Genomic DNA, 20,085 nt, shown 5'->3' with positions numbered 1-20,085 from the left:
GCTTTTGGTACATTGGCCTTTATTAATCAAAGTATTGAGTATAAGAGCTGGAATGTTATGATGAGGTTGTATAAGGCATTGGTGAGGCCGAATCTGGAGTATTGTGCTCAGCTTTGGTCACCAAATTACAGGAAGGATATAGATAAGGCTGAAGGAGTGCAGAGAAGGTTTACAAGGATGTTGCTGGGACTTGAGAAACTCAGTTACAGAGAAAAGTTGAATAGGTTGGGACTTTATTCCCTGGAGTGTAGAAGAATGAAGGGAGATTTGATAGAGGTATATAAAATTATGATGGGTATAGATAGAGTGAATGCAAGCAGGCTTTTTCCACTGAGGCAAGGGGAGAAAAAAACCAGAGGACATGGGTTTAGGGTGAGGGGGGAAAAGTTTAAAGGGAACATTAGGGGGGGGCTTCTTCACACAGAGAGTGGTGGGAGTATGGAATGAGCTGCCAGACGAGGTGGTAAATGCGGGTTCTTTTTTAACACTTAAGAATAAATTGGACAGATACATGGATGGGAGGTGTATGGAGGGATATGGTCCGTGTGCAGGTCAGTGGGACTAGGCAGAAAATGGTTCGGCACAGCCAAGAAGGGCCAAAGGGCCTGTTTCTGTGCTGTAGTTTCTATGGTTTCTATGGAAGCGAGGGCCTCAGGGAATCTTTGTTTCAGCAAAAAGAGCAGAGAGAATCAGGGGAAAAAGTTATTTCCATCTCATCCAAACAGAAAGGATCAGGAAACTGCAAACTACTGAGGCAGCTTCACTTTCCTTTGTGAATAATTCTCACTTACACATGAGCGAGTGCGTATCCAAGCGCTTATAAGGAAGGCTGAGACAACTGTATTGAATCAGAAATATGAGAGATAGAGATAGAGATAGAGAGAGATATTGAACACTCCCAGGGAATTCTGGCGTAACACATTAATCTCCCCTTTTGCAATTCATTGTGGGACTCGTCAAGGCTGCCTCTTTCTCCATTTTTGTTTGCAGTTATCATCGAGCCACTGGCTGTTAGCATCAGACAGGACCCTTTGATATCTCCCATTGATATGCATGGACATAAACATCACCTTTCGTTATACGCTGACAATGTCCTTTTATATATCTCCAGCCCACAAACATCAATACCCGCCCTTCTGACTCTAATTAATAATTTTGGCAGTTTCTCAGGTTTCTCTGTTAATTGGGATAAGAGTGAACTAATGCCAGTCACTGCAGTGGTTAATACAGCGTATTTACAGTCCATTCCCTTTAAAATAACTTATGATAATTTTTCCTATCTTGATGTGACTATTACAAAAAAAAAGATGATCTTTTGCAAGTGAATTGGTGAAACAAAGTTGAGCAGGGTAAACGCAATATTGACTTTTGGAAAACTCTTCCAATTTCTTTGGTGGGGAGGGTTAACGCGATCAAGATGATTGTACTGCCACAATTTCTTCATCTTTTCCAGTCAATTCCATGTCTTATTCCTCTGTCATATTTTAAGCAATTGGATTCTTTTATTATACCCTTCATTTGGAATTATAAAGCCATTAGAATTACTGAAAAAACACTTGTCAAAGCCCAAGGAAGCGGGTGGTTTTGCCCTACCGAACTTTTAAAATGTATTACTGGGCTGCCCACCTCTCCATTCTTGCATGGTGGAAAAAAGGCCCACCCTCTACCTCAGACTCGTGCCCAGCATGGTTACTCATAGAGCGAATGCTTTGTGAGAAGACTTCCTTACCAGCTCTCCGTAATAGCCCCACTGCAGTTAATAAGCCACATTTTAGTAACAGCTTCGTGGTCGGCAGCACTATAAGAATTTGGAAGCAGATTCAACTACACATTAAGGCCCCAAAAACTTATAATGACACTCTGATCTGTGACAATCATTCCTTTTTGCCTGGCCTGAATGATACTGCTTTTTCCACTTGGAACCTTCTAATTTCTCGGTTAATTTTTCAGATTAGTTTCATTCATCTGATTTTAAGGGAGGGCGTGGCTCAGATATGCAGGGTGAGCTGAGCTGTCACACAATATCCTTACCCGCCCAAACACACGGCCAGCTTTGCTTCGAATCAGCTCCAAACTGTCGGCATTCTTCTTCTGGGGCATCAGGCTGCTCCCTGTGCTGGAAGAACAAGGAAACTCATTGTGTTGTCCATCACTCAAATAGTAGGTGCCCTGCTGCATACCGCCCACCCCATCTCACACAGACACAGACACACGCACACACAGATATCTCTGAGACTTGCACAATACAGGCACACACACACACACACACACACACACACACACACACACACACATCAGAGACTTCTCACATTCATGCCCATACCCCACCATGCATGCACACATCTCTCAGCCAAATCCATGGCAATATGGCAGAATCAGCAGCTTGTTCCTGCTTGAGGAATCAGCTCGCCAAGGTCCCTGCATTCCAAAGCAACTCCTTGGCATGATAATTGTGGAATCTCAGCCTGCCGACATATCAATTCCCTCACTTCAAGAAGCTTGACTAAAATTACCTATTTCAGTACGCTTCATGTTCAGTGAAAGACCAAGAAAGCAGAAATATAAATGACTTTCAAATGCAAATGTCAAATGAAGAACCAGAGTGCCTGTCCATAGTAACTCGGCAATATTGTACCCATCTTCAACAAGCTGCCCATGAGAGAACAGCAGTGGATTACCAGGCCCCTAAACCCTGCCCTGCCATTCAATATTATGGTGGCAGAGCTACACCGGCTTCAACCCTTCTGTGCCAGTTCCCCATAGCCCTCAATTCCTTGATCTCTCAAATATTCATCTCTCATGATCTGGTCTGCACCATCCCCATAGGGCAAAGAATTCTAGAGGTTCACAGCCCAGTGAGAGAAGGAATTGCGACACGTATCAGTTTTAAATGACTCTTTACTTGCAGCCTTATCCCCTTGTATGATAACTTGTCCACCAATGGGAACCTCTCAATATTTACCATGAATCTTTACCATGCGTCTTCGGAAACAGCTCTATTTCCATCTCTAATATCTCTATTTTTCCCTTTCAGGGTTCTTTTGAAGACCCTGAACTGGAGTTACATGCTGACTTTGGTTCTTTGCGGCAATGGGACCTGCTCTCGGGGTTCACAAGTGGCCGTTATCTGACATGCCAAGGGTGTGGCCCAAGAGTTCGGCTCGTCTTTGGAGGCCTACGGTCTTGGGGCTCTGGTGACGGGTGGATCGAAGGTCGGTGTCCCGACAGTCCGGTGTGTTGTGGGAGCCGGAAGATCTTTGGCTGTGTGCACAGAGACCTGAGATCTTTGGGCACAGATGCAATGGACTTTTAATATCGTAAACCAGCAAGTTGTTTGTTATGTCTCCCTTCTCGCTGTGAAATAGGGACACCTCTTTCTCCCTTATTAGGGAGAGAGAGAGCCTGTGGTATGTCGAACTACCAGGTGAACAAGTAGTCTTTGGAGTACTGCAAGTCTGTGTCTTTGCTGATGCTTTGCTGCACGCTTGAGTGCTCAGTGACTGGTGCTGACACTTTTTTTTGGTGGTGGGGGGAGGGGGGATCGATGCTCACTGCTGCTTATGCGCAGGAGGGAGGGGAGCGGGGGGGACTTTGGGGTTCTAACATTTAACTGTTGTTTATTCTTTGGGGTACTCCTCTGTTTTCGTGGATGGTTGTGAAGAAAAAGCATTTCAGGATGTATATTGTACACATTTCTCTGACATTAAATGCCCCTTTGAAACCTTTGAAAATAAAAAATACACACTGTAGACACAGGAAATCTAAAATTTGAAAAAACTACCCTGTCAAGACCCTTTAGGGTCTTACATGCTTAAATAAGATCACCCCTCATACTACTAAGCTGCAAGGAATATAGATTGGCACTATCCAATGTCCTTTAAAAGGACACTCTCGCATCTCAGGAGTTAGCCTGGTAACTTTCCTTTGGACAGCTTCCAATGCTCTCACGACCTTTTTTAAATAAGGAGATCTAAAGTCTGTGCAGTATTCCAGGTGTGGACTCAGTACTACCCTGTACAGCTATTATGAAAGCTCCCTATTCTTAAACTCCAACCCCTTCATAATAAAGGCCCAAATATTGTCTGCCTTCTTACCTCTCACACCTGCTAAGTTTTTGTGATTCATGGACTCAAAGCACCTTCATGAGTGAACTTCACTCATTTTCAGTCGCTCTCCATGTGGATAATAATCCAGTTTTCGATTCCTCTTACCCAAGTGCATTGCCCGACACTCCCCTACATTAAACACCACTTGTTAGATTTTCAACCAGTCACTCAGTCTACGTATATCCCACTGCAGAATCACAATGTCCTCACCACAACATGTCCTTGTACCTGGAGAGCAGCCAGTCTAAAGGCCGAACAGAATTCCAAGCCATGATCTACCCATTCAAAGAAGTGACTGGCAGAACATGCATTAACTAAACATTTACAAGAGTGGGATCTTTCCAAACACCTCTTCTGATGATAAAAGTCCATGGTGAGACTGTCAGCCATTTTCCAGTTCTTGGAGATGCCTCTCAGCAAAACCAACCAGGTATCAAAGATGAAATTCACCAATTCCTCCTGTGAACCAGTGTTTGGATGATTGAAGGGGGCGGGGGGAGTGTTTGAAGGCTAAGGGTTTAAAACGAATGAAAAGCTCAAAGCCTACCACCCAGCCATGAAGGCTTCCCCCTTACTTATTGTCTGGCAACTTCTTCTCCGCCCCCACCATCCACCTTCTTATTCAGGCCTCTACCACCTTCACTTCCAGTCCCGATGAAGGATCTCAGCCTAAAACCTCAGCCCATAGATGCGGCCAATTTTATGTGTGTTGCTCAAGATTTCCAGCGTCTGCGGAATCTCTTGTCCAGCCATGAAGTCTATTCTCCTGCATATGGACCAAGTGCTGGAGAGATATTACCCACACCACCTCAGCAGAATCCTCCAAACCCACCTTCACAGACCAATGTCCCAGTACTAAGGTTCCAGTTACATTTTTCCCAGCTTAGATGGGTTGGTTAAATTGCTTGCATGTCTGAAACTAGGTCCCTGAGACAGGCATTCTATTCTAAGTTCCCTCAAGAAAAATATTTACTTGGAAAGGATTCTAGGACATGCTCAGTGTCTGCATCGTCACCAGCTTGCGGGATCCCTGATACATGATCAACCAGAGCAGAGAAAGAGCATCGCGAAGTCCATTTGCTGGCAGCATAAGGAAGGTAACTGCAGAGGGTGCAAGAAACTCCCATCTCGCAAACTAACCCCTTCCTATCACCTCTCTCCCCATACCAAGCATCTCTTGCTCCACCAGTTCAACATTAGCTTCATCAGCCAAATCATATTCCATAGGACCACAGTGAAAATGAGTCACGTTCAATCCCAACAGACTGTATAAGAAGGAGAACTCAAGTTTTCCTTACCAAAAGTCATTGGAACAGACAGAGGCCTTTTGGTGCCGAGGCTATTGTGTCATTCAGTAAAATCGTGACTGAATTGTAATCTCACCCCCCATACCTGCCCTTTCCTCTTATCAATCACAGATTAGTTATTAACGACTGGCCTAGTTTCAATTACAACTTCCAGACCTCTGTCAATCCTAACACAAACTACCAACCTACCAACAATTCTGATGTGGGCTACTGATATATAATTTTTTTTTCCAAAAAGTTAACTCCCACTGCTCTTCTACGACCATTTTAGAGCTAAAGTGACATTTCATCTCCTGCGGAAAGAAAACTATCTCACAGGCACATGAACTCCTGCACACAGTCAGTAAACCTCAGAGCAATCACAGGGATCATACTAATGAAACACGATATTTATTCGCAAAGGTTAGGAACAAAAAGGCACTGAAAACTCTTTATCCTGAATGATTCGTCAGAATTGTTCAGTTCTGGCTCTCAGACTGCTGCTTGTGGAGGTGGTTTGAGATGCAGGTTTCCTCCATTAAATCTCGCCGTTTACTGATTTCAGCTGCAAACTACGCCTCCCACCAAACTCAGAAAATGTACGCGGTTAATTCACGATAAAACACACTTCAACCAAACAAATAATATACTGACTTTGCGGCTACATAATGAAAGAATAGTTAAGTCACTGATTATTGACATACCTGTAGGCATCGGACAGTGTTATAAATCCAAATTCTTTTGTGCTGTAAATGATTAGGTCCTCAGACATCTTACTAAGATGTATCTGGCACAAGGAGCACCAGAACAGAATCTCAGCTTTAAAGAAAACAAATATTTGTTAAGAGCATGAACGAATGTAATGGCTCTTCACACACTAAAACACTCTGCTGGATTTTAATTATAGCACTACAGTTTTGAGACCTTCTGCTCTCTAATTATGGGAAAACAGAGAAAACGGAGGGGCAAACAACAGGAATTCTGCAGATGCTGGAAATTCAAGCAACACACATCAAAGTTGCTGGTGAACGCAGCAGGCCAGGCAGCATCTCTAGGAAGAGGTGCAGTCGACGTTTCAGGCCGAGACCCTTTCTCAGGACTCGGGAGGATGGGAGTTTTGGGTGACTATTCATTGTGACAGTGTGAGGATTTTAGGGTCCAATGAGGTTAACTGTTGAAATTTATCCTAAGCATGATTATATTAACTATTTGAATTATAAATTGAAATCACAATAACTGATTTTGTAAATACTTTCAAAGCCAGTTCCTTGTTACCAATTCTCATAAGGGAATTGGTTCCACAGCACCCACTCTCACCACCAGGAAAATGGTTCTACTGACACCAACTGCCAGTGGAAATGATTCTGTATCTCATCTGTTACCTGGAGATGCCTTTCAACATTTACTTAGGGAGTAGGAAAAATGTGAAACTCACTCTGTGGAGAGTGACTGAGGTGAAAAGTGCAGACTGAGGGTGATGTGGCAGAGTGGTTTGAACCTGAAGAAGGCAAAAGGGCCCTGGTGGTTGGGGAAATATATGGAAGAGACGGAAGACTATTGCGTGAGTCATAAACACTGGCATGGACAGCAGCTGCACGATTTATGGGGATTTTTGTTCAATGTTACATGTAATTTTAAACAAGTGTCAGGTACTATCATTGATAGAAAACTGAAAGGGTGGAAAATCAGAAAGTTGGGCAGTTTTGATGAAGGAACAAGGATGCAACTTGACCTGCTATGGATTATTGATTATCAAGTAACTCCAGAGTTTTTGCCTGCACTATCCAAATTGGAAGTTCATTTGATTCAATGATAATTTGGTTTAAGGATGATCATCTCTTCAAGCTTACTAATTTGAACCCATCGCTGCCCTATGGTTTAGGTTGAAGATTCACCTTTGGTCTGTATTCTTCCAACTTACCCCTGAGATACGCTCACTTTCTTTCCTTCTCATACGAGCTTCCAAGGAACTTTACTTTCCCTTTGCACGACCAACCTTGCTTCTCCCTTTGTTTATCTTTCAGAAACATAACCTCATAATGTTGCTTGATTTTATGTTACCATCCCTTTCTCAGACAGAAGCCACATTCTCATGCCGGTCCACAACAGACGCAACCTTTACGTATCATTCTTGCTCCTTGAATCAGCAACGTTTATTGGAATGCTCCCTAAAAACATTCTATTTAATATTTCAAGCAGACTTTTCGCTTAATGTTTATTTTTGCAGCAGAATCTTTGAAATATCATCATTAATATCCATTCATCGCCCTGAATATGCCTCTGAATGCTTTCTTTGTTATTGCGATCCAGCTAATCCATGGAAGTGGTCACAATATGACTTGGTCCTTATTGTACCCAGTCCCCCTTTTAGACAGATTATTACTTGGTCCAAAATGATGCTCATTTAAAGCTTTTCCCCATCATCTGCAATCTTAGGCAAAACCCCTCCGATCCAATCCTATTCTTGTTAGTGACATCCAGCGGCAAAGCAATATTACTAACAGTACCAGTTGATTTAGGTTTGTCCTTGAAAGGTACACCACACAGAGGTACATATTGAAGAATGGAATACTTTAATACAACATCAGTAATGAAGAAACTTCAAAATAGTCAAACATTCTAATAACAAGGAATAAGCAAAAAAGACTGAAAGAAAGATGGTAAGACGGATGAAGTGTGTTTTAAGGGGCTTCTTAAGAAAGTAAGAAGTAGTGAGGACAGGAAAATGTGTGGAGTAAATTCCAGAGTCTCCAGTTGTGTCTGAAAGTAGAACATCCTTTGGTAGAACCAGAATTGGAGGCTGGTGAAGCTTCTACACCTGGGGGCGGGTATGGTCAGAGAATCAGGGAGGGTGGAGGTCACAGTGATATTTGGAGGGACCAGACTTTTGAAGGTTAAAATTAAGTGGGTGCACACTGAACAGATACTACAATTATAAAACCTGTGTTTGCTCGAGAGGTAGTTTATCTTGCGAAATAAATAGTACTTGCCAACAAAGTCTCTCTCACAGGTCGCATCCATGCTGTTCAAACTAATCGCATCAAACTGCAGCTCTGAAAGTCAAACAAGCAACTCAACAGTCAGTGTAAGACAAATTGCTTCTTGACAGGTTTTTCAAAAAAAAAATCACCATTTTAAGAAATTTCCAGTTATAGCGAAGTTACATTGAAGGATTTGTTCTGAGGTTAATATAAATTAACTAGGTTTCTTTCAAAACAGAATCAGAAAGATTTCATTCTTTTCTGACACCATGACCAAGTTACAGCTGATGGTTTTTAAATCTACTCCAGAATTTAAAATCTGAATTATTATTAAAGTGGTACTGTCGCTCTTAGCAAGATTCAGACCGCAATTTAGAAATTCTAACTAATTCGACTGTTGCAAAATAAAAGGCAAATTAGACTATAAGACCAAAGAATGTAGAAGTAGGATTAGGTCATTCAGCACATCGAGCCTGCTTTGCCATTTAGTCATTTATTTTTCTTCTCAACACCATCCTCTTGCCTCCTCCCTATGACCTTTGACACCTTTACTAATCTCCGCTTTCTGTGTCGATGATTTCCACAGATTCGCCAACCCCTGGCTAAAGCAATTCTTCCTCATCTCTGTTCTAAAGGGATGTCCTATTCTGCTGTGTACCCTCTGGTCCTAGATTCCACCCCCCCCCCCCACCAATTATAGGAAACATCCTCTCCACACCCACACTATCTCGGCCTTTCGTTATTCAAAAAAAATGTGTAGATGCTGGAAATCCAAGCAACACACACAGAATGCTGGAGGAACTCAGCAGGCCAGGCAGCATCTATGGAAAAGAGTAGACAGTCGATGTTTTGGGCCGAGATCCGTCATCAGTACTGAAAACTTTTCATCAGTCCTGATGTAGGGTCTCGGCCCGAAACATCAACTGTCTTCTCTTTTCCGTAGATGCTGCCTGGACTTTTAATATTCGATAGGTTTCAAATGAGGTCCTCCTCATTCTTCTAATTCCAGTGAATACAGGCCTAGAGCCATCAAATGCCCGTTATACGTAAACCCTTTCATTCCCAGGATAATTCTCATGGACCTCTGGATGATCTCCAATACCAGAACATCCTTTCTCAGATAAGAGGCCTGTGTACTCAAACAGCCTGCTAGATTCAGCTCAAACCGCATCATCAAGTTTCTGATGATACCAATGGTCATTATGGCCTCGTCAATGACAATGAGCTGGCACACAGAGAGGAGGCAGAGGGGCTTGTCAAATGGAGTGAGAACAGCAACCTGAGTCTCAACGTGGACAAGACAAAAGAGATGACTGTGGACTTTAGGAAGGCGCAGGTTGACCACTCCCCATTGCACATCAACGACTCTGCCGTGGAGGGAGTAAAGAGCCCTAAGTTTCTTGGTGTGCACATAGTGTACAACCTAACTTGATCCCACAACATCTGCTGCGCAGGTTGACTCTGTGGTTAAGAAGGCATATGGTGCATTGACCTTCATCAACCATAGGATTGAGTTTAGGAGCCGAGAGGTAATGTTACAGCTATATAGGACCCTGGTCAGATCCCACTTGGAGTACAGTGCTCAGTTCTGGTTGCCTCACTATAGGAAGGATGTGGAAATCATAGAAAGGGTGCAGAGGAGATTTACAAGGATGTTGCCTGGATTGGGGAGCATGCCTTATAAGAATAGGTTGAGTGAACTCGGCCTTTTTTCTTTGGAGTGACGGAGGATGAGAGGTGACCTGATAGAGGTGTATCAGATAATGAGAGGCACTGATTGTGTGGATAGTCAGAGGCTTTTTCCCAGGGCTGAAATGGTTAGCATGAGAGGGCACAGTTTTAAGGTGTTTGGAAGTAGGTACGGAGGAGATGTCAGGGGTAAGTTATCACACAGAGAGTGGTGAGTGTGTGGAATGGGCTGCCGGCAACGGTGGTGGAGGCGGATACGATAGGGTCTTTTAAGAGACTCCTGAACAGGTACATGGAGCTCAGAAAAATAGAGGGCTATGGGTAAGCTGAGGTAATTTCACAGGTAAGGACATGTTCAGCACAACTTTGTGGGCTGAAGGGCCTGTATTGTGCTGTAGGCTTTCAATGTAACATCTCCTAAGTAGCCTCGTCTACACTTTCTGAGGAACTTGAGGCGTGCAAGGGTGCCTGCCTCCATTCTAACAACAGGATCACCATCCAGAGTGTCCTGTCTGCCTACATCACTGCGTGGTACGGAAGCTGTGAGGTGTCAGATTGCAAGACCCTACAGAGGACAGTCAAACTGCTGAGGGGTCCATCGGGGTCTCTCTCCCCCGTTTACGCCACATTTGCCAACAGCGATCGTGAAGAAAGGCCCAAAGCATTGTTGAGGATCCCTACCACCCATCTCACAATCTCTTTGACCCACTACCATTAGGAAGCCTGGACTGCCAGACTGTGAGACTAGTGTATACTTTGCCGTGAACCAAGTCCCATCACTAGGATAATGAGCTGTTTACTATTTGCTGGGCACTACAGGCATTTTGAATTATAATTCATTAACTTATTTATGGTAATATTTTGGTTTATGTGCTATGAGTAATATGTGTTTTGTGGGTGCACCATGGTCCAGAGGAACATTGGTTCATTTGGTTGTATACATGTACAGTCAGATGAACTTAAACATGAACTGAAAACTGCTCCCAATACTTCAAGTGCAGTCTGACCAGTGCCTTATAAAGCCTCAGCATAACATCCTTGCTCTTATATTCCTGTCCTCTCGAAACGGATGCTAACATTGGCCACAGAGCCCAATTAATTGGTTACCCAATTAATCAGCAGTTTGTATTGAAAATGATTAGAAAGTTTTCAGTATTTATTTTTGCAACTTTTAAACCTTACCTTTACAAAGAAATTCTCTGTCAATCTGAAAAGGGTTTCCAGCAATGGCACCACTAGGAATTAAAATAGCAATTCTAATGAATCAATAGTTTTCTGTTCTTAATTGATCCTAAAGTACTGATGCACAAATTTATTCTGCGATGATCAGTGAATTGACATACTCAGACATCCCAACTCTCCCGGAAGTTCCGGGAGTCTCCCGCATATGAATAGTGGCTCCCTGATGCCCGCAAATTGTATACAATATCACGGAAATCAATTGTTTTGAGAGTGAGCGAGAGAAAGCGAGAGAGAAAGCAAGCGAGGGAGCGCGTGAGCGAGAGACAGAGAGAGAGAGAGCGCGAGAGTGAGAGAGCAAGCGAGAGAGCAAGCAAGCGAGAGTGCGAGAGCAAGCGAGAGAGTGATCGAGAGAGAAAGCACGCGAGAGCGTGAGAGAGAGCGAGAGAGAAAGCAAGCGAGGGAGCGAGAGAGCGCGTGAGTGAGAGAGAGAGAGAGCGCGAGAGTGGGAGAGCAAGCGAGAGAGCAAGCAAGCGAGAGAGAGAGTGCGAGAGCAAGCAAGCGAGAGAGTGATCGAGAGAGAAAGCACGCGAGAGCGTGAGAGAGTGCACGAGCTATCACGAGAGAGAGCGAGAGCGCGCCATGGCAGAGTGTTCCAAAAAAAAGAAAATATAAAACATACGTCACCCTAGACTACACTAAAGTGTACCCCTGTCTAATAGGGGTCAAAAATAATGACAGTGTTGCTCGCTGCACTGTTTGCAACAGTGACTTTTCTATTGCCCATGGTGGGTTAAGACTGTAAAAGACATGTTGAGGTGAGTTTAACAGGTGTCATTCGTTCATTAGCATAGCTAACGTTATTTAAACTAGCTGGCTAGCTGCTAAGGAGCTACTCTATTGCAGACATCCCACCTCTCCCGGAAATCTCTCGCAAATTGATGGTGCTACCTCCCTGAAATCAGTTTTTGCAGGGTGGGATGTCTGCATACTATAGGTGGATTAGAACATTGAAAAGTGCAGCCTGCAGATGCTGTGCTTAATCCTTTAACCTTCTCTAAGATCAACCCAATCCTCCTCTCCCACAAAATGATTAAGATGATTTACTACTCTAGAAGGGCCCTGGAGATAAAAAGAAACAGCACCTTCCCAGTGGTAGAACATTGGTTCTTCTCCTAACTTCGTCCAGTCTCTCAGCGTCACGAGACAAGGCAACGGCATAGCTACAAATATAGAAAACATTTCTAGTGAACAAGGTTCAGCAGCAGGTTAACCTCGCAAGTTTTCAACAATGATTGAATCAGAATAATTTCATATTTATTTGAATTTTACTGCAATGGTCAATATTTTGGCATTGAATTAAAGAATTTCCACTGAAACATTTTCAACATCTTTTAGGCTATTTCACAGCACTTTAAAGCCAATGCATTTCTTTGACTACTGTCTTCCTGCAGCAGTTCAGTAACAGGTGATGGTCTTTTAATCTATTTCTAGAAGGGTTGTTTCAGAGATGACTGTCAACCAGAACGCATGAAGAATTTATGTCCATCTAATGAATCATTCTCACTCTCTCCCCCTCCCGCCTCATTATAGCAGAGCTTTTTAAAATACTTCAGCTCATGATCTGAAATTTCCGTTTATTGTTCCTCTGGACCCAGCTTTAAATTTGCACCATCATCAGTTCCAACATTTAATAACTCTTGCCTTTTACCCTACCCAAGAATTCTTTGTCTGTTCTTCCCACCACTTTCTCTTTCTAAGTAACCTAACTTTTGTCTTCTCTTTGGTTTTTGCCAGATTTGATGAAAGACCTTCAATTCATTTCTCTCTCTACTCAATACCAACGTTTCTAGATGTAAGCTTGCTACCACGCATCATCTCCAGCCATTTTTATTATTGCACCACAACTGCAAAGGATCTCCAAGATGCATCAAGACCTTCTATTTAAGTTAAAAACTTAATCTGACCAGAATTTAAATCAACATGAAAATAATCCCAATTAAAAGCAGTTACTTGTAAATTGTGTGATAAATTTAGAGTTCTTCATTCTGATGTGTTAACAAGTCAAAATAAAATTCCATCCTACAATTTTGCTTTAAGCTTATCTCTATTTTTTCTCCGGTCCAATCTTTTACTTTAATTCTGAAAATGACACATTTCCTCACAAAACAGTTTCCAAATTGGAAATAAAAACTGGCTTTTGTTATCACTAATTCTCACTTATTTATACTTCAACATAGAGAACATCTCAGTGAGAACCATACATTTAAATAGTGCTTTAAATGAAGTAATATATCCTAACATGCTTCACAGGAACATCAGCAAACGTAAAACAAGTACTGAGAAAAGGTGTTGGGAAAGGTCAACATCAGAGTTTCAAAGGAGCATCTTAAATAAATAAAGGAGATTTGAAAAAAAATTGCAGAGATGCTTAGGAAGCAAATTCCAGAGGTTTGGGCCTGGGCGTCTCATGCCTCTGAACAACAGACTTGGGAAAATGGACCAATGTGTAAGAGGCTGGAGCAGGAAGTGAACAACTCCCCTGTAGGTTTCCAGCATTAAAGAAGGTTTAAGAGAGAGGGAAGGCAAGGCCACAAAGGAAAGGGATGAGAGTTTTTAAACCACAGTAATGTGCACACTATGGTTCAAAAATCACTGCCTTCAGCAAATTAAAACCTTTCAAAACCTTACTTTGCAAACCTTCTGATTAATCCATGATAACAGTTAGCATTTGAACGTTACATTTAAAAGCCTAAGCCCATCAAGCAAAGAGCTGTGGTAAATTTTGTGACTTTACCTCTGCAAGTAAACATAACCTGATAAAAAAAATTAGAGAGCATGTGACCTCCATTTAACACGAATGAAAACAGGATCACCTCAGCAGCCAGTGACTCCATCGGATTGGTTGGGCCCTCTGCATGTGAGTATAACCAGGAAATAGGATGTCAATCTCTCTGGAAGACAACAGGTTTATAGTTATAACCATGGAACAGAAAGTATTCTAATAATGCAGGAAAAGAGTCACAGATATTCATTTAAACGATACTTTTCACAAAGAATGTGATTTGACCAGGTTGTCTAAAAGTGATGCAGATCACAAGACATCCTGATATTTGATCCAGAGGCCATGCATCCAGCACTGGCAGCTCCCACAGACACTTAAAACCATGGAAGTGGAATTAAATAGTTTTTTTTTAAAAAAAGTTACTTTTAATTAAGGGAAGTGGGGTGGAGATACGTCTCTACCAAAGGAGGTGTAAGGCCCCCCTTCCCTCTGCTAGCCTGCAGGTCACCCTTGGGAAATGTGTAGCCCCTGCTTAGGCCCCTTGATCAGGGTCGGAGGAAGCCGTGGGAACAGGTGGTAGATGGTCATATGAGCAGCTGGAGCACATCACAATTCCTGGTTATGTGACAATCCCTGAAGATAATGGCTGGGATCACCCGTCTTGCAAAGGCACTGCCCAGAAGAAGGCTATGGTGTAACACTCCTCTCGAAAAATTTGCCAAGAACATTCATGGTCAAGGCCATACAGGGACCATTTTTGTTATGCCAGCTATGGCTGATTATAAAGCTGAGGGGCCTGCAGAGTAGGGGAATTAGGCTTATGGAGAAAAAGCAGGTAGGTGGAGTCGAGTCCATGGCCAGATCAGCCATGATCTTACTGAATGGTGGAGCAGGCTTGAGGGCCCAGATGGCTGACTCCTGCTCCTATTTCTTATGACATGAAATCCATTCAGCCCGTCATCTGAGCAAATTACAGAACGCCCCTGAAATTAAAGGTCAGTGCCGGGGCAGTGCAGAGGGTCAGGTGCACCCATATCTTAGCCAAATCTTCTCCCGTATTTTTCTGCTGCTGTGTGCAAACGAAGAAGGAGTGCACAGAACGTTTACAAGAATGTTGTCAAGGCTTGAGGACATAGGGAGAGCTTGGGCAGTCTAGGACTGTATTACTTGGATTGTGGGAAACTGCGGGGTGACCTTACAGAGATGTATAAAATCATGAGGGGCATACATAGGGTTAATACACACAGTCTTCTTATCACCAGGGAAAGGAAATCAAGAATTAGACAGCGCTGATTTAAAAGGCAGCAGATGGGTAAGCTCTTCACACAGGGTTGTGTCAGAGAATACTATCAGCCAGCATACAGGAAGAATTTACATCCATTTAATGAACCATTCTCTGTCTCTCTCTCTCCCCCCCCCCCCATATCTATCTATATTACAATCACAACATTTAAAAGACCTTTGCAGAAAGACATGGGTGAAACCTTTAGAGGGTTTTGGCCTTCATCAATCGTAGCATTGACATTTGAGGTTGGAGTGTTATGTAGCAGTTGTACAAGGCATTGGTGAGGACATATTTGGAATATTGTGTTCGGTTTTGGTCATCCTGCTACAGGAACATAACCATTAAACCAGAAAGCGTGCACAGGAGGTTAACGAGGATGTTGCCCAGACTCGAGGGCATGAGTTCGGGAGAGAGGTTGAGCATGTTGAGACTTTTTTTGATTGAAGCGAAGGAGAATGAGTGGTGATCTTGGAGGTCTATAAAATGATGAGGGGTAAAGATAGGGGCAAATTTCCTTTTTTTTTTAAAACAGCTGTGTGGAACAACCATTGCTCTGAGCAGGACTCTTTTACATGGCCTGAAACTGCATGGTACTTTGAATGTTTTATGTGCACACCAAACAAACACAAACAGCAATTCACAACACCAATTGAGAGGTGACTTGATAGAGGTGTATAAGATTATGAGAGGCATTGATCATGTGGATAGTCAGAGGCTTTTTCCCAGGGCTGAAATGGCTAGCACGAGAGGGCATAGTTTTAAGGTGCTTGGAAGTAGGTACAGAGAAGATGTCAGGGGTAAGTTTTTTTTTTATATACACGCAGAGAGTGGTGAGTGCGTGGAATGGGTTGCCAGTGGCGGTGGTGGAGGCGGAAATGATAGGGTCTTTTAAGAGACTCCTGGGTGGCTACATGGAGTTTAGAAAAATAGAGGGCTATGGGTAAAGCCTAGGTAGTTCTAAGGTAGGGACATGTTCGGCACAGTTTTGTGGGCCGAAGGGCTTATATTGTGCTGTAGGTTTTTTATGTTTCTAATAAATGACATCAGGCAGTCAAAATAACTAATAGGCACAATGGTAAAAGTGAAATGTTTGAATAGATGGCCTTGACGTTCAGCAGGCTGCTGGTTTATTAACAAGCAGCTTTCGACTTCCATTCTGTGTTTATTGTTACAATTTGTAAGTGTTGTACTTGAAACACCGATAATGTAAATATGTTGAAGCTCTAAAGTGTTTCAAAGTAAAAGTTGTGGTACGCTTATTCTTTAGAAACTGTATGGATTATATCCATTAACACATAATTTACAGGATAAATTACACAGTATTTCACAAATATATTAACATAGATTTCAAAATTATATTGACATTTTATAAAATAAATTTCCAGCTGCATGGCAACAAGGGCTATGTGCGTGGCAGCATTTCAGTTACTGTGCGGCTGCACACCCACACAGCTTAGAGGGAACAGTAGGTAAGGGTGAATGTGCACAGTATTTTTCCCAGTGTTAGGAAATCAAGAACAAGTGACGTGAGATTAAGATCAGAGGGAAGATTGAGCAGGAACCTGAGGGACAAGTTTTTCACCTTGAGTGTGCTCAATATGAGTTGCCAGAGGAAGTGTGAGGCATTAACAACATTCAACAGATACTTGGACAAGTACATGTATAGGAAAGGTTTTAAGGCAAAGGAGACTAGCTTAGGAGGGAATCTTGGTTAGCATTGACCAGTTGAGCTGACGGGTCTGGGTCTGGGTCTGTTTGACTCCATGATCATGTTTTCCCAGTCCCTTCACAACCAAGAGAAAATCGGCAGACACTGGAAATCCAGAGTGACACATACAAAATACTGGAGGAACTCAGCAGACCAGGCAGCATCTATGGAAAAAAAAGTACAGTTGATATTTTAGGCTGAAACCCTTCAGAAGGACTGGAGAAGAAAAGCTGAGGAGTAGATTTGAAAGGTGGGTGGGAAGGGAGAGAGAAATGACAGGCGATAGGTGAAACTTGGTGGGGGGGAGATGAAGCAAAGAGCTGGGAAGTTGATTGGTGGAAGAGGCAGACGGCCATGGAAGAAAGGAGAAAGGGGGGGGGGAGGAGCACCAGAGGGAGGCGATGGGCGGGCAAGGAGATAGCATGAGAGAGGGACAAAGGGATGGGAAATGGTGGGGGGGGGGGTTGCTGGAGGCATTACTGGAAATTTGGGAAATCAATGTTCATGCCATCAGGTTGGAGGCTACCCAAATGGAAAATAAGGTGTTGCTCCTCCAACCTAACATCATGCCAGTGGAGGAGGCCATGGATGGACATATTGGAAAGGGAATGCAAACAACTACCATCTCTGCTCAAACCGCAGGAGGGCAAAGAGAGGGCTGTCTATAGCTGTAGAACCAGATTCCAATTAGTGCACAGGAGGGCACGTCCACATCCTCAGCACACATGCGATTAATAACAGCAGATTGGTAAAGTGTCATTCTCTGCTTGTTGCTGAAAAATCAACACAAAGGCAGAAAACAACAGGAAAATCCCAGATTTTACTTGGATTACTAACATTTTCCATACTGAAGCAAGCAGCGATCCTGTCTAACATGTCATAGTGTTTCAGTGACAGCAGATAATAAGCTCCCATTGCAGATGATTTAATAGAGTCTTTGAATGATTATAACAGTGTTGGACAGAGTGAAGAACTCACACAGCAGCCCTCTCCACCATTGTTTTAATCAGCAAGTGCAGGTGGCCCATCAGAACAGAGATTTCATCTCGCAGCCAAATTCTCAAATCAGTCGCCGTCTGAAAAAAAAAGGTTTGTTGCATACAGTTAATTACAGCTTAAAGTTGCAAAACTGCCCGAAATCAAGCAGGATTCTGATACACAGATGTACAGAAATATACACACACCAACTGTGAGCAAGTGTTGGTCTTTAGAGGATCTTGGGATCTGCTGCAGTAACATGGTGTCCTTTTGTTCCCAGAAGTACCTTGGCATGTCAGCAAGAGATAGCTAACTTGGCCTGACATGGGAACTCACTGACAAAAGTGAAAAACGTAGGAAAGTGCTTGCATATATATACAGAAATTTAAAATATTAACCTAGGTTTGTATACTTCAATCCATTAATTATTTCGTGAATTAAGTAATTAGGATCAGACAACTCAGCCACACAAACCAAGATGGTCTTCAAATGTGAAGCATGGTCTTTGTAAGATGAACTTAGCTCAGTTCATGTGCCTTAGATCACCTCAGAACTCCTGGGATATGGATGGAAAGACAAGGTCTCAAATAAATCATGTTTATGCCTCAGTTAGAGCACTGGAATCAGTTCTACACAACATTCCTTTAGGAAAAGGGTCTTCAAAAGTGTGCAGCTCTACTACAAAATCAGACCATAGATTAAAAAAAAAGTGGGATTATTTTCCTTAGTGAGGTTTAGATTGAATAAATACTGTGCGCATTATAGGGCATGAGAGCATAGAAATACATCATGTGACTTCTGATACACTGTTGTGTCGGATACTGGCATACGACTGTTGTTTGAAGAAGCAGCAACACCAAAGAGACTGCACCACACCAGTTGATAAAATGACACATAATGAAGGTAATTGGCAAGAACATAACCAGCTTATGAGTTGGAAATTGCTCAGTATAGCATAGGAATTGAACTTGCCTGATCATTTCTGCTCCGACCAGTGTGCAATTTGCCCGCGGGTTCTCCGATCAGTTCCTGAAATTAAAAAAAAAACAGTATTTCAACAATATATTAAAAACCCTTATCATGTCTGATGATAGCTAGAGAATGACTTTATAGTTACAAAATGAATAATGGTCAGAGACTAGATGATCTGCAGGATGTTGGCTGTAAGTTTACTACAGATTGGGGTGGCATGGTAGTGTAGTGGTTGGCACAACACTTTACAGTACAGGTGACCTGGGTTCAATTCCCGCTGCAGCCTGTAAGGAGTTTGTACGTTCTCCCCGGAATCACATGGGATTTCTCCGGGTGCTCCAGTTTCCTCCCACAGACCAAAGAAGTATTGGTTGGTAGGTTAATTGGTCATTGTAAGTTGTCCCATGATTAGGCTGGGGTTAAATCGAGGTATTGCTGGGTGGCGTGGCTTGAAGGGCCAAAAAGGCCTATTCCACACTGTTATTTCAATAAATAAATAAAATCTCCCAGAGGTTGGTCAAGCAGTTAAAACAAGGCTGAATCAACAAGATCTAATAGACAGCTCATTTTACACATGAACTCATTAGTATATCAAATTAAAATATATTTAATAGTTTGTTGACATTTGTTCAAGTCAATAGATAGCACTGTGACGGTGATGCCAATGCTCCTGGTAATTAGACTGGGAAAATCAGATTTCCAGGGATGCTCAGGGCAGGAATTTCTACAAAGGCTCAGCAAGTCAAGACTCACATTTCTTATGTTGGCTTGGAATTCCATGGAATCCTCCCAGATATAGAATTAAATCTGCAATGGTTACAAGTAACCTGGCATGGGCAAGTTATGTAAAGTGAAAGGGATTCCCAAATGGCTACCAGATTTTCCTTGAAGTACGGTCATCAGTTCTGTGACAATTAAATCATCGATTCAAAGATCTGCATTTGCCAAAGGTTTTTTTAACTTTTCATGACAGGCTCCAAGGGTTTTGAGAATTATTCTGGATTCGTTATCACAAATCCTCAGTTTTGGTCACATGGGCCTGAAGAAATTAGTAGAGTTCCTTCAAAATCTCTGCAGAAGTTCCTCAGGGCAGTGTCCTTGGCCCAACTATCTTCA

At 42.6% G+C, this 20,085-nt stretch overlaps 2 protein-coding genes across 3 annotated transcripts in view; one reads left to right on the top strand and one right to left on the bottom strand.

The window, feature by feature from the left end:
- The window catches only part of LOC134336855 (acrosin-like), an 87,186-nt gene extending 73,880 nt beyond the window's left edge, over positions 1 to 13,306 (top strand). Inside the window, exons 6-7 of one of the 2 annotated variants that reach the window (XM_063031441.1) lie at positions 3,035 to 3,212; positions 13,039 to 13,306. In XM_063031441.1, coding sequence (XP_062887511.1) covers positions 3,035 to 3,212; positions 13,039 to 13,094 — 234 coding nt within the window. In that variant the 3' untranslated portion in view covers positions 13,095 to 13,306. Of the gene's footprint in view, positions 1 to 3,034; positions 3,552 to 13,038 lie in introns of those variants that run through there. The other variant, XM_063031440.1, reaches the window with a different exon arrangement.
- Positions 1 to 20,085, bottom strand: part of asl (argininosuccinate lyase) — a 53,331-nt gene that overhangs the window by 20,973 nt on the left and 12,273 nt on the right. Inside the window, exons 5-12 of the mRNA XM_063031433.1 lie at positions 18,970 to 19,026; positions 17,998 to 18,095; positions 14,118 to 14,195; positions 12,387 to 12,464; positions 11,245 to 11,297; positions 8,383 to 8,445; positions 6,097 to 6,211; positions 2,032 to 2,116 (exon numbers count right to left, since the gene is read on the bottom strand). Coding sequence (XP_062887503.1) covers positions 2,032 to 2,116; positions 6,097 to 6,211; positions 8,383 to 8,445; positions 11,245 to 11,297; positions 12,387 to 12,464; positions 14,118 to 14,195; positions 17,998 to 18,095; positions 18,970 to 19,026 — 627 coding nt within the window. The remainder of the gene's footprint in view (positions 1 to 2,031; positions 2,117 to 6,096; positions 6,212 to 8,382; positions 8,446 to 11,244; positions 11,298 to 12,386; positions 12,465 to 14,117; positions 14,196 to 17,997; positions 18,096 to 18,969; positions 19,027 to 20,085) is intronic.

This window comes from Mobula hypostoma, chromosome 23 (assembly GCF_963921235.1).
Source record: "Mobula hypostoma chromosome 23, sMobHyp1.1, whole genome shotgun sequence".
NCBI classification, from domain to species: Eukaryota; Metazoa; Chordata; class Chondrichthyes; order Myliobatiformes; family Myliobatidae; genus Mobula; species Mobula hypostoma.
This window is presented reverse-complemented; position numbering and strand designations above follow the sequence as displayed.